Genomic DNA, 13,046 nt, shown 5'->3' on the forward strand with positions numbered 1-13,046 from the left:
TTTTATTAGGAGGTTTTTTTAATACTGATTCAATCTCCTTATAGGTAATTGGTCTTCTCAGATTTCTGTTTCATCATGATTCAGTTTTACAAGGTTGTAGGATTCTAGGAATTTATCCAATTTTTTCTGTTATCCTGTTTGTTGCTGTGTTTCTATAGTATCAGTTATAATGTTTGATCTTCCATATCTGATTTTACTTATTTGACTTTTCTCTCTTTTTTTTCTTAGTCTAGATAACAATTTGTCAATTTTGTATGTGCTGTCTACAAAAAACGTAGTTTAGATTTAAGGACACACATAGGGATATGAAAGGATATGAAAAAAGATACTCTATATAAATGGCAACCAAAAGAGAGCAAGGGTGGCTATACTTATATCAGAAAAAAATACACTTTAAGTCAAAAACTGTCACGGGATACCAAAAAGACAGTATTAGTTATAACAGGTTCAATTCATCAAGAAGATATGACAATTATAAATATATATGCACCCAACATCAGAGCAGATGACTATGTAAACCAACATTGACAGAACTGAGGGAAAAGTACACAGTAATACAATAATAGTAGGAGACTTTAATACTTCTCCTTCAATAATGGATAGAACAAGCAGACAGAAAATCAACAAAGAAACAATGAGCTTAAAAACAACACTATATATAGACCATATGGACTTAACAGACACTTACGGAACCTTCTACCCAACTGTAGCAGAACATTCTATCCAGTAGCACATAGAATGTTGGCCAGGATATATCCCATGTTAAATTGCAAAACAAATCTTAACAAATTTAAAACTGTTGAAATCATAACAAGTTTGTTTTTTGGCCACAGTGAAATGAAACTAAAATCAATATCAAAAGGAAAATTAGAAAATTCACAAATATGTGCAAATTGAACAACACACTTTTGAATAATGAGTGGGTCAAAGAAGAAATCAAAAGAGAAATTAGAAAATATTTTGAAACAAACAAAAATGAATATCCAACACACTAAAACTTATGGGATGCAGCAAAAATAGTACTAAGAGAGATGTTTATAATGATAAACACCAACATTATAAAAGAAGAAGGATATCAAATAAATAACCTAACTTTATACCTCCAGGAACTATGAAGAGAACAAATTAAGCCTAAAACTAGCAGAAGAAAGTAAATAATAACAAATTAGAGCAGAAATAAATGAAATAAACCATATCAAGGCAACAGGAAAAAATCAGTGACACGAAGAGCAGTCAATATTTTAGGTAGGCTAAATTATAATCATTAAGTCATACAAGTTCATATGTGAAAAATTAGAGGAGGATTCTTACTTTAAAACTTACCAGATTATTTCTAGAGTTGAGCCAAAGAATTACTAAACAATATTATTGAGGAAAAATCAGAGTCTCAATTGCAGGTATTACCTTGGTTAATATTAGCAACAGTAGATAGGAAGGCATGGCTTCTATATATAGATTTGGGGGGTGGGAATCCCATCAATTTACAATGGTTTATGTATAATCACTGGCATAATCTAACACAAAAAGTACAGAGAATCTTGGATCACATATAACCGATGAAATTTCTGGGTGTAATTAATGATTTGCATTAAAAGAATGAAAGCAGCCACCTAAAAGAATAAAGCAAACAGAAAAATGAATAAATTGTGGAAAGAGAAAAATAGATCTTAAAGAAAACATGACATTAATTTCTTACTTATTTTTCATTATACTCTAGGGACCTAACATAAAAAATATTTGTTGACTATACCTACTGAGCCTTCTTTCCTTACGAGTAAAAGTAATTATTGATCATAATGATATAATGAATTTCCCTTCAGTCCTAAAAGTATCTATGATATATATGTGTGTTTTATAAATCCCTATATTCCCTACCCTTTGCATTTTCTCTATGCACAGTGCCATCCCATACCCTATTCATAGAAAAGACTATCCTGGCAGTTACTACATACTATTAAAGTGTGGCAGGAAAGCATGCAGGTGATGCCATGTTTTTCAGGAAATTGGTTTACTTGCAGAAGGTCAGTCCTCAGCTAGCACAGACTTTGACCTTGGAATTTATATGGGTAGGCTGACAAGTAGGGAATGTTCTTGGTAGGGAAAGGAGTAAATCACCTCTTTTCTGGTTAGGTCGGAACGATTAGATGTGAGAGAGAAAGACAAACAGTTGGGGTAGTGAAGCCATATATTACTGGTCCTAGAAGGACAGAAATCTGGGTAAACAAAATTTTATCAGATAAACGGGCTAAACAAAAGCCTTTTTCTTACCTATCATGCTCCAAAAAAGTAAATATGCAGTATAGGTCTCTAAGGACACAAAGAAAAAAAATTTCCTAAAACTGTAAGAAGCACTGAAAATATATTTCTATGTTGTGAACTTTTTTTTTTTTAATTTTTTTTTCAACATTTATTTATTTTTGGGACAGAGAGAGACAGAGCATGAACGGGGGAGGGGCAGAGAGAGAGAGGGAGACACAGAATCGGAAACAGGCTCCAGGCTCTGAGCCATCAGCCCAGAGCCCGACGCTGGGCCGGAACCCACGGACCGCGAGATCGTGACCTGGCTGAAGTCGGACGCTTAACCGACTGCGCCACCCAGGCGCCCCTGTTGTGAACTTTTTTTTTGACAGTTCAAAAAAAGGACCCCATAAGGACCCCAGTGCTATTCCCTTCTCACTCCATGTATCTCTCTCTGTCTTTTACTCTTTGTTGTTGGGGTGGTAGAGGGAAATAATATATGTTAATGTAATTAAAGTTAGGATCAGGTTGCCTTCATTATCATTTGTGCACAACTTGTGAATCACACAGATAAATGTTGGACTTAGGCACTCATGGTCTCTCTTTTGACTTCCTACATATAGGCCTGAATTTTGTTTTTACAGGTTTCCAGAGCTCATGTAGCTTTTCCAGATTTTTTCAGGAATTCCACAGCAGAGTGGTGGGCAAAGGAAATTATAGATTTCTACAATAACCAGATGAAGTTTGATGGCTTGTGGATTGTAAGTAAACTTTGAGCAATTTATATTTTAAGTTGTTATTGTTTTAATTTATTGTGTAGTGATTCAACAAAATTATTACTCGATTCCAATAACATCAGTAAAGCATTTTTTTGTAAAAATCAGCCCATTCAGCCTGGGTGACTCAGTTGGTTAAGTGTCTGACTCTTGATTTTGACTCATGGCATTGTCTCACAGTTTGTGAGTTCGAGCCCTGGGCCGTGCTCTGTGCTGACAGCATGGAGTCTTCTTGGGATTCTCTCTTCCCTTCTGTCTCTGCCTTTCCTCTATGCTCTCTGTCTCTCCCTCTGTCTCTTTCTCCCTCCCTCCCTCTCTCTCAAAAATAAATAAATAAACATTAAAAAAAATAAAACTTTGGGGCACCTGGGTGGCTCTGTTTAGTTAAATGTCTGACTCTTGGTTTCAGTTCAGGTCACGATCTTAGTTTGTGATTTCAAGCCCCACATCAGGTTCCATGCTAATTGCATGGATCCCGCTTGGGATTCTCTCTCTCCTTCTCTGCCCATCCATTGCTCGTGTTCTGTCTCTGTCTCTCTCTCTCTCTCTCTCTCTCTCTTTCAAAATAAATAAACTTAAAAAAATTAGCCCACTCATTTTTCCATAGAAAAGAAAGTCCTTTCCATATATAAAGGATAGTTAAAATACAGTGTTAACAGTTTACTTTATGTATATAGATGCTATTTCCTGAACATTTTTACTTATACCAATGAATCAAATAAACTCTTTCTAACTATTCACAAATGTTTATAAACATTTATTTTATTTTTATTCAGTGTAGTAATAAATCTCACACAACTGTCCATCTTTGGTACAAAAAATCATAATCTCTTACAATTTGGCAAAAATTATCTTTCAAACAATCTGCTAATTTTAGGTGTAAATTTAAAATGTTGATAGTAAGAGAGCAGGGAGGTAAGATGGAGTGGTAGAAGGATCCTAGACTTGCCTCATACCTTGAACACAGCTAGATAAATATCAAATCATTCTGAATACCCAAGAAATCAATCGGAGGACTGACAGAGCAAACTGCACAAGTGGAGGTAGAGAAGAGGCCACATTATGGAAAGTAGGAGTTGCAAAGTCGTGGTTAGGGAGATAAAAGGATTATAGGTGTGGTGGAGAGGAGAGATTCCTGGTCATGGAGAAAGGCAAGAGAGAGAGGAGTGCACAGGGAATTGCACAAGGAAAACACTTCCCCTAAACCATTGACTAGAAAAATGAGAGGGGCTCATTTTTATGAGTTTTTGCAACCAGTGGGGCTCAACGATTGGAACTCTTGAGGTCCATGGTGTGGCTGGGATAGATCCCTGAGGGCCTTGCCCTACTCCTGAAGAGAAGGCAGGTAGATAAGATGGTGTGATCTGAAAATTGCCTAAAATGCACTGGGAAAGACTGTTCCCTTTTTTATGAAGCACATTTGAGAAAGATGGCATTACTTATCTGGGAATAAAAGAACTGGTGGGCAATGTTTCTTTCTCCCACTCCTTAACATAGATTCAGACACCTTCTGAGGGCAACTGACCTGGACGCTAGCTGTTTAGTATGCTTTGTTCTAAATCCCATAATCTTACACTCTGGTGTGACTGCCCATCTGGGTCAAACCTGCATTAACCCCAGCATGGCAAGACCCTCCCCCTGAAGACCAGAGCAGGTGCACACCACACCAGATCCCTAAAGTTTTAAAACTCAGCTGGTGTGGCTGGAATAGAGCCCCAAATGCACTATACTTCTCCAGGCAAGCAATCAACCAGACACAGACAGTGTGAAAAGAGCAACCTGAAATATTCCTGGAATTCATGAGGGGAAATTATTTGCCCTTTTGAGAGGGCTTCCCTGACAGCAGCAAGCATGAACTCCCCTCTTCAAGGACAAAGTAGCTGGTGGCACCATTTCTCTACCTTTCCCCTCAAAATGAATTAACTTCAGTATGCAGCACAGTGCCAACAGTGGCAGGCTGTACCCCTTACCAAATTCCACCCCCTCTACACTCTAATGATACTGCTTTCCTAGGGCAAGTGCACCTAAGAACCAGTGCTTCAGGGCCCTCCTCAAGAAAACCAACAAAAACCCCCACACGTATCATGTATCCTAGCCATTGAGTTCTGCAAATCTTCAGTTCTAGTGGAAATAGCATAAGGTTTCTTCTAACAAGCATATCAGAGCACAGCTAATTAAAACTCACCATACTCTGGGCAAGGTCCAAACACTCCCCACTGCAGGCAAGAACTCTGCAGAGGGTTGACCTGAGGGATAGAGCAGCCATAACACAGCAGCAGAGGGCTAGCAGAACACACTGGTGATTATGCCAGTGATTATGCCAGTGATTATGCCAGTTCCAGGACCTGGACATTGTATAATCTCTTCTTCATAAAGCCATTACTCTCAGGAGCAAGAAATATCACAGGCTGTCCTACAAGGAAGAAAACAGATTTATGCAAAATGCCAAGATGAAGGATCCATCCCAAAAGAAAGAACAAGAAAAAGACACAGCCAGGTATCTAAGCAAAACAGATATAAGTAATATGCCTGATCCAGAATTTGAAGCAACAATAATAAGCTGGGCTTGAGCATAGAAGACATCAGGGGTACCCTCCCACAGAAATAACAGAGTTTAACATTAATCGGGCTGACATGAATAATATAATAAACAAGATTCAAAACCAACTGCATATAATGACTAAAAGGAAGAAAGAAGCAGAGGAATGAATAAGTGATATAGATGATAGAATTATAGGAAAATAATGAAGCTGAACAAAAGAGGAAAAGAAAAATCTTGGATCATAAAAGTAAACTTAGGGAACTCATAAATTTGTATTATAAGAATCTCAGAAGAAGGAGAGAGAGAAAAGGGGCACATTTATTTGAGACAGTATAGCTGATCTGGGGAAGGAAAAAGACTTATAAATTGAGGAGGCACAGAGAATTCCCATCAAAATCAACAAAAGCTGGCCAACTTCAGACACATTGTAGTTAAATTTACAAAATATAGAGATAAGAATACTAAAAAATACTAAAAGCAGCAAGACAAAAGAAGTCCCTAACTTAAAGGGAAGACAAATAAGGTTAGCAGATATCTCCACAGAAAATAGGCAGGCCAGAAGAGATTGGCATGATATATTTACTATACATAATGAAAAAAAATATGCAACCAAGAATACTCTATCCAGCAAGGCTATCATTCAGAATAGAAGGAAACAGAGAGTTTCCCAGGAAAAAACAAAAACTAAAGGAGTTGGTGACCACTAAACAAGCCCTTAAAGAAATATTAAAGGATACTGAATGGGAAAGAAAGACCAAAAGCACAAAGACTAAAGAGGAACAGAGAAATCTCCAGAAACAACAACTTTACAGGTAATGCAATGGCACTAAATTCATGTCTATCAATAATCACTCTGAATATAAGTGGACTAAATATTCCAATGAAAAGACATAGGGTATCAGAATGGATACAAAACCAAGACCCATCTATATTGCTGCCTACAAGAGATTAAGTTTAGACCTAAAAACACCTGAAGATTGAAAGTGAAGGGATGGAGAACCATCTAACATACTAATGGATGTCAAAAGAAAGCCAGAGTAACCATACTTATATCAGACAAACTAGATTTTAAAACAAAGACTGCAAAAAGAGATGAAGAAGGGCACCATATCATAATAAAGTGGTCTATCCATCAAGAAAATCTAACAATTTTAAATATTTATGCCCCCATCTTGAAGTATCCTAATATATAAATCAATTAATAACAAACATGAGGAAACTCATTGATAACAATACAGTAATAGTAGGGGACTTTAATATCCCACTAACAACAATGGACAGATCATCTAAGCAGAAAATCTAAAAGGGAACAATGGCTTTTAATGACACACTGTACCAGATGAACTTAACAGATACATTCAGAACTTTTCATTCTAAATCAGCAAAATACACATTCTTTTTGAGTATCCATGGAACATTCTCCAGAATAGATCACATAGTAGGTTACAAATCAGGCCTCAACGAGTACAAAAAGATCGAGATTGTACCATGCATATTTTTAGACCACAACGCTAAGAAACCTGAAGTTAACCACAAGAAAAAATTTGGAAAGACCACAAGTACATGGAGGATAAAGAACATCCAACTAAATAACGAATGGGCCAACCAGGAAATTAAATAAGAAATTTTAAAAAAAACATGGAAACAAATGAAAATGAAAACATGACAGTCCAAAACCTTTGGGGTGCAGCAAAAATGGTCATAAGAAGGAAGAATATAGCAATAAATGCCTACCTCAAGAAGCAAGAAAAATCATAAAAATGGCCTAACCTTACACCTGAAGGAACTAGAAAAAGAAGAACAAATGAAGCCTAAGGCCAGCAGAAGAAAAATAATAAAGACTAGAGCAGAAATAATATGCAAAACACCTATATCACTGTACATAAAACTCCATCTAATTGAACATAGTGGGGAAAAGATTGAGAGAGACGAAAACAATGAAACACACTCTTAACTATGAGAACAAATGGAGAGTTGTTGAAGAGGAGGTTGGCTAAGGGATAGGTGATAGGTGATGGGTTATAGGAAGGGCACTGTTTGTGATGAGCACTGGTGTCGTATGTAAGTCATGAATCACTAAATTCTATACTTGAAACATAAATAAATAAATAAATAAATAAATAAATAAATAAATAAATAAACAAACAAACAAATAACGTTTTCTGTGTGTATAAACTATACTCTGTGGTTTTAAAGCCGCAAACCATTGTTTTGTTTTGTTTTGTTTTTCAAAAGCAATTGATAGAAGGCACTGGGGCAGGAGAGGAGAGGACATGGGAGAATATACACTACTATAATTTTATGTCTAGAAAACAATTCACTTTTTTATGTGTATTATATGTACAGAGAAGAGTAGGAAATTTTATGTTTTACAAAGGAGTCATGAAATGGAAAAAAGAAACACTGAGCTAAACTAACTCCTTAATATTGAGATGTCTTATATTTTTGCTTTAGAACGGTAAATGTGCCATTACTCAAATATGATGCTTTAATTTATTGGTTTTCTGAATTAGTTCCTTTAAGAATATATGCTCTACTTTATTTTTTGTTTACTTTTCTCTCTTTTTTTAGGATATGAATGAACCATCCAGTTTTGTACATGGAACAGTTACTAATCAATGCAGAAATAAAGAGTTAAATTATCCACCTTATGTCCCAGGTACAATTTTGTTGCTACACTTTTGATGTTATTGCTATTTATTAATCGGGTTTATATACTTTATGATGTAGGGAACTGGATTCACATTCCCAAGTCACACTACCCATCTACACATTGACTCACATCACACCTCAACCCATTCCCGATACTATTTAACATTATTTTGAAAAGAAAAATCAAGAAACATATTTTATTTATATGTACACATTCTTATGCATGTTTGAAATTGTTACTTTGATTTTCTTAAGAACCTTCCCAGATTTGAAAATTGTCAGTATTCCTCAAGATTAAAAAAAAACACTTTTAAAAGACTTACTTCTAGATTTTTCTTTATTAGGAAAAAATGAAACAATACTAACAGTACTTCTTTGGTTGTCCCTGACCCAGGAGAGAAGAATCCAGTTGCTCAGTATTCATGTTCATACTCTTATGTAGGCAGTAAACTTCGTAAACTTTTGATATCTAAAGTGATGGCAAAACTCTGAAAAAATGCATCATTAGCTGAGAAAAAGTGTATCAAAGAATAATGTTGTTATTGCATTGCCTGGTTCTTAACCCCAGGGCTTCATGTTACTGAATGGATTTTTTATCAAAATCTATTTAATCAATATGTCTCATCTGAGTGCATAAAATATTGTAGGCATTTAGGAGTACGCTTATCTTTCAGGGTTTTATTAATTCATGTTAATTCATGATATTTGTGTTGCTGAATACAGTAAATTTTTTCACAGATTTTTTTCAGTTACAGGTATAAGTGCAGCTATAATTACAGATTATTTTTCACTTTAATTAGCAGAGACAAAGTCTACAAATGATTAGAAAACAATATTATTTGAAAACAATGGTTAATATTTTTGCCAAAAGAATATATAGTTATTATTTAGACATTCAAATATAGGGTAATTTATAATATATTAATATTTTCCCATTGGTTCTCCCCAGAAATCACAAAAAGAACAAATGGATTACATTTCAGAACTATGTGTATGGAAACTGAACAGATTCTTAGTGATGGATCATCCGTTTTGCATTATGATGTTCACAATCTATATGGATGGTCACAAATGAAACCTACTTATGAGTAAGCAGTGTTCATAATTATCTTTTTTGACTCTTTATTATCTTTTAGATTAATGTTCCCTACTTTCAGAGTTCTTCCCTGCTGACCTTTTCTGGTAGCAATTTCTTACCCAATGTTCTCTGTAACTTACTTGGTCCTTTATGACACTTAGAATTATTATGTGTCTCAGGGAACCTGGGTGGCTCAATTGGTTGGGCATCAGACTTTGGCCCAGGTCATGATCTCCCAATTTGTGGGTTTGAGCCCATCATTGGGCTCTGTGCTGACAGCTCAGAGCCTGGAGCCTGCTTCCGATTCTGTGTCTCCTCTCTGTTTGCCCCCCCCCTCATGCTCAGGGGGCCTCCCTCTCTCTCTGTCTCTGTCTCTGTCTCTGTCTCTCTCTCTCTCTCTCTCAAAAATAAACATTAAAAGAAATTTTAAAAAAAGAATTATTATGTGTGTCTCTCTCTGTCTCTCTGTCTCTCTCTTTGTCTCTTCAAATGTATCATTTATCGTTGCTTTAAATTTTCATCCTATTCCAAAAGGTATCCTGAACAATGTTATTTTGATCTTTCCTAGCTCATAGTGGCAGTGCCTAACAAATAATTGGTATGCAATAAATAGTTGTGAATGTATAAATAAGTAAATAATGTATAGTTTGATGTCATTAATTAAGGCATTAAAGATAGGATAAATCATGGGGCACCTGGGTGGCTCAGTCAGTTGAGCGTCTGACTTCTGCTCAGGTCAGGAGCTCACAGTTGACGAGTTCGAGCCCGGTGTCGGGCTCTGTGCTGACAGCTCAGAGCCTGGAGCCTGCTTCGGAGTCTGTGTCTCCCTCTCTCTCTGCCTCTCCCCCGCTCATGCTCTGTCCCTTTCTGTCTCAAAAATAAAGATAAACATTAAAAATAAATAAATAAATAAATAAATAAATAAATAAATAAATAAATAAGTTAGGGTAAATCAGTTAAGTCCAATATTACCAAATTAGAATATGTATAAGTGAACTTTATTTAATGTCCACATTAAACAAACTTTTATGTGAGGCCGGTGATAATGGAACACAAACCATCCTTTGAATATCAAGTCTTTATTAGCACTGTCCAATAAGACTTTTTGTAATGATAGAAATGTTTTATAATTCTGAGTTGTCCAAAATGGTATATGCTAGCCATATAAGGCTGTTGAACAATATGGCTACTGTGACTCAGGAAAGGAATTTTAAGTTTTATTTAATTTTAATAAATTTAAATTTAAATTAGTCCCATGTGGCTAATGTGCACCATACTACACAGTGCAGTTCTAGGTCACTGGCTCTTAATTACACAGTATATCACCTGGAGATTTTTAATAAATGTATTGATTTAATTGGTTTGTACTACAGCCTAAGATCTGAATTTAAAAAAATTAATAATAATGTTTATTTATTTTTGAGAGTGAGATAGACAGAGCATGAGCAGGCGAGGGGCAGAGAGAGAGGGAGACACAGAATCTGAAGCATGCTCCAGGCTCTGAGCTGTCAACACAGAACCGGATGTGGGGCTCGAACTCACAAACTATGACCTGAGCTGAAGTCAGACACTCAACTGACTGAGACACCCAGGTGTCCCTTAAGATCTGAATTTTAAAGAATTTTTCCAGGTAGTACCAATGTGCATCTAGATTTGAAAAACACAGCTCTAGTATATAACTGTAGTTGGTAAAACACATTGAAAAGCATTTTGGAGTAAAGAGTATGAGTAATATTTCTTCACTTAGTGAAACATGCTTATCTTATTTGTAGCACCAACCTTTTTCAACCTGGTAGAGGTGAATTATTTAAGATATTATTACGTGAATGAATTACCACATATTTGTTCACCAAATTCCAATGTAGTGACACTAAAATCATGTAGAAAGACTAGGAAATGCCATTTAAGAGTAAACAAATTGGTCTTTACAATGCTTTTTTAAAAATTTTTTTAATGTTTTTATTCATTTTTGGAGAGACAGAGAGAGAGACAGACTGTGAGTGGAGGAGAGGCAGAAAGAGAGGGAGACACAGAGTCCCAAGCAGACTCTAGGCTCTGAGCTGTCAGCACAGAGCCTGATGTGGGGCCCGAACTCATGAGCTGTGAAATCATGACCTGACCCAAAGTCAGACACTTAACTGACTGAGCCACCCAGGAGCCCCTACGATGCTTTTTTATTGGAACAAATGCTTCTTTAGATTAACCTTACTGGAACATAATTTTGGAGCACATTTATCCTCACTTTTTAATCTTCAGCTGACCTCATTTTATCATAAAGTAAAGATATTAAAAAGAACAAAAATATTGAGAATTCACTGATAATCCTGTTGGCAAAACTTACACATTTTGAGATCAAACTATGTAGTTTAAAGGAAATTGAAAAAAAAAATTATTCACTGAGGTAGTGAATTGAACTTGGGAACATGTTTTATGGTTCCTAACACACTGGAAGATGCTTAGTAAATTTAGAGACATGCAGGTAAATTTTTAAATAGTTGATATTCAAAGGTAATTAGAGATATTGAAAGTACATTTTACTCTTAAATAGCAAACATTATGAGGAAGAGATCAATACAATCTTCCAAAGAACATTTTGTGATTTAAAGACATTATACATCTCTTGGGGCGCCTGGGTGGCTCAGTCGGTTGAGTGACCGACAGACTTTGGCTCAGGCCTTGATCTCGCAGTTTGTGAGTTCGAGCCCTGTGTCGGGCTCTGTGCTGACAGCTCAGAGCCTGGAGCCTACTTCAGATTCTATGTCTCCCCCACTCTCTACCCCTCCCCTGCTCATGCTCTGTGTCTCTCTGTCTCTCAATAATAAATAAATGTTAAAAAAAATTAAAAAAATAAAGACATTATACATTTCTTTAAAGTGTTAGTTCATAAAATTTTCAGTAAATGTTTCATTTGTTGTTTAAATTAAGCAGATTAATAAATTTTAAATGTTGAGTTAAATAGCTCACTTTACATATACCCATAGACTTTTCATATGTTTTAGATACTTTCTTAATATTTATTTTTTGCAGTAATATTAGAAAAAAAATATTGAACTCTCCTTCAGAAATTTTAGAGATTAAATATAGTCAAATTTTTAAAGACCTTGACAAATGTAAAAGGATGCTATAAGTAAATTATATGTACACTGAAGCAAAGGATGGATAGTAAAGACTTTTTATTTACCATTGGAGGAGAGTGAAAGGATTAAAAACATAATGTGTTTCTTTATGTTATCCAGACTGTAGCATTTTATTGTTTCCTTTTTTGATTCATTTTGTGTCTTTCAAAAACGGTACACATTTGACATTCAACTAGTTCTTGCTACTGTGCTCTTCACTAAACATGTCACAAACAAGCAAAGCAAGGAAAGAATACAATGAGGGGATTCAGAAACAGAAGATAAATAATCAGCTTGAGAAATTGTAAACGGTTTTAGAGGAAGGACCTTGGCTATCAGTTGCAAATGAAAAGTTTCATATGTAAATGCCATACAAAAACTTTCAGTCTTCAATAGATCTCTCTTATTATTTAAAATTCAATCTTGCACTGAAACAAGCAAAGTCTATGCTTCAAATGTATAAATAAATACACTTTAAAAACTACCTCAAAGTGTGTGTTCGAATTTGAGAGAATTATTCAATGATTATATGACTATATATTTCATATTTTCAACTTCAATAAATACCTGGAATGATGTTAGAGATTACTACATTTTTTTTCATTAGAAAGGATACAGAAAAATCAAAATCTTCTGTCTCCTTT

The 13,046-nt window shown here is 35.4% G+C and overlaps 1 protein-coding gene across 5 annotated transcripts in view; it reads left to right on the forward strand.

Annotated features, from left to right (window-relative positions):
• SI (sucrase-isomaltase) overlaps positions 1–13,046 on the forward strand; it is a 157,536-nt gene that overhangs the window by 122,402 nt on the left and 22,088 nt on the right. For all 5 annotated transcript variants that reach the window (XM_045036312.1, XM_045036313.1, NM_001123332.1 and 2 more), the window contains 3 exon segments: positions 2,883–2,999; positions 8,128–8,215; positions 9,158–9,296. In XM_045036312.1, the coding sequence (XP_044892247.1) occupies positions 2,883–2,999; positions 8,128–8,215; positions 9,158–9,296 (344 nt within the window).

This window comes from Felis catus, chromosome C2 (genome assembly GCF_018350175.1).
Source record: "Felis catus isolate Fca126 chromosome C2, F.catus_Fca126_mat1.0, whole genome shotgun sequence".
Lineage (NCBI taxonomy): Eukaryota > Metazoa > Chordata > Mammalia > Carnivora > Felidae > Felis > Felis catus.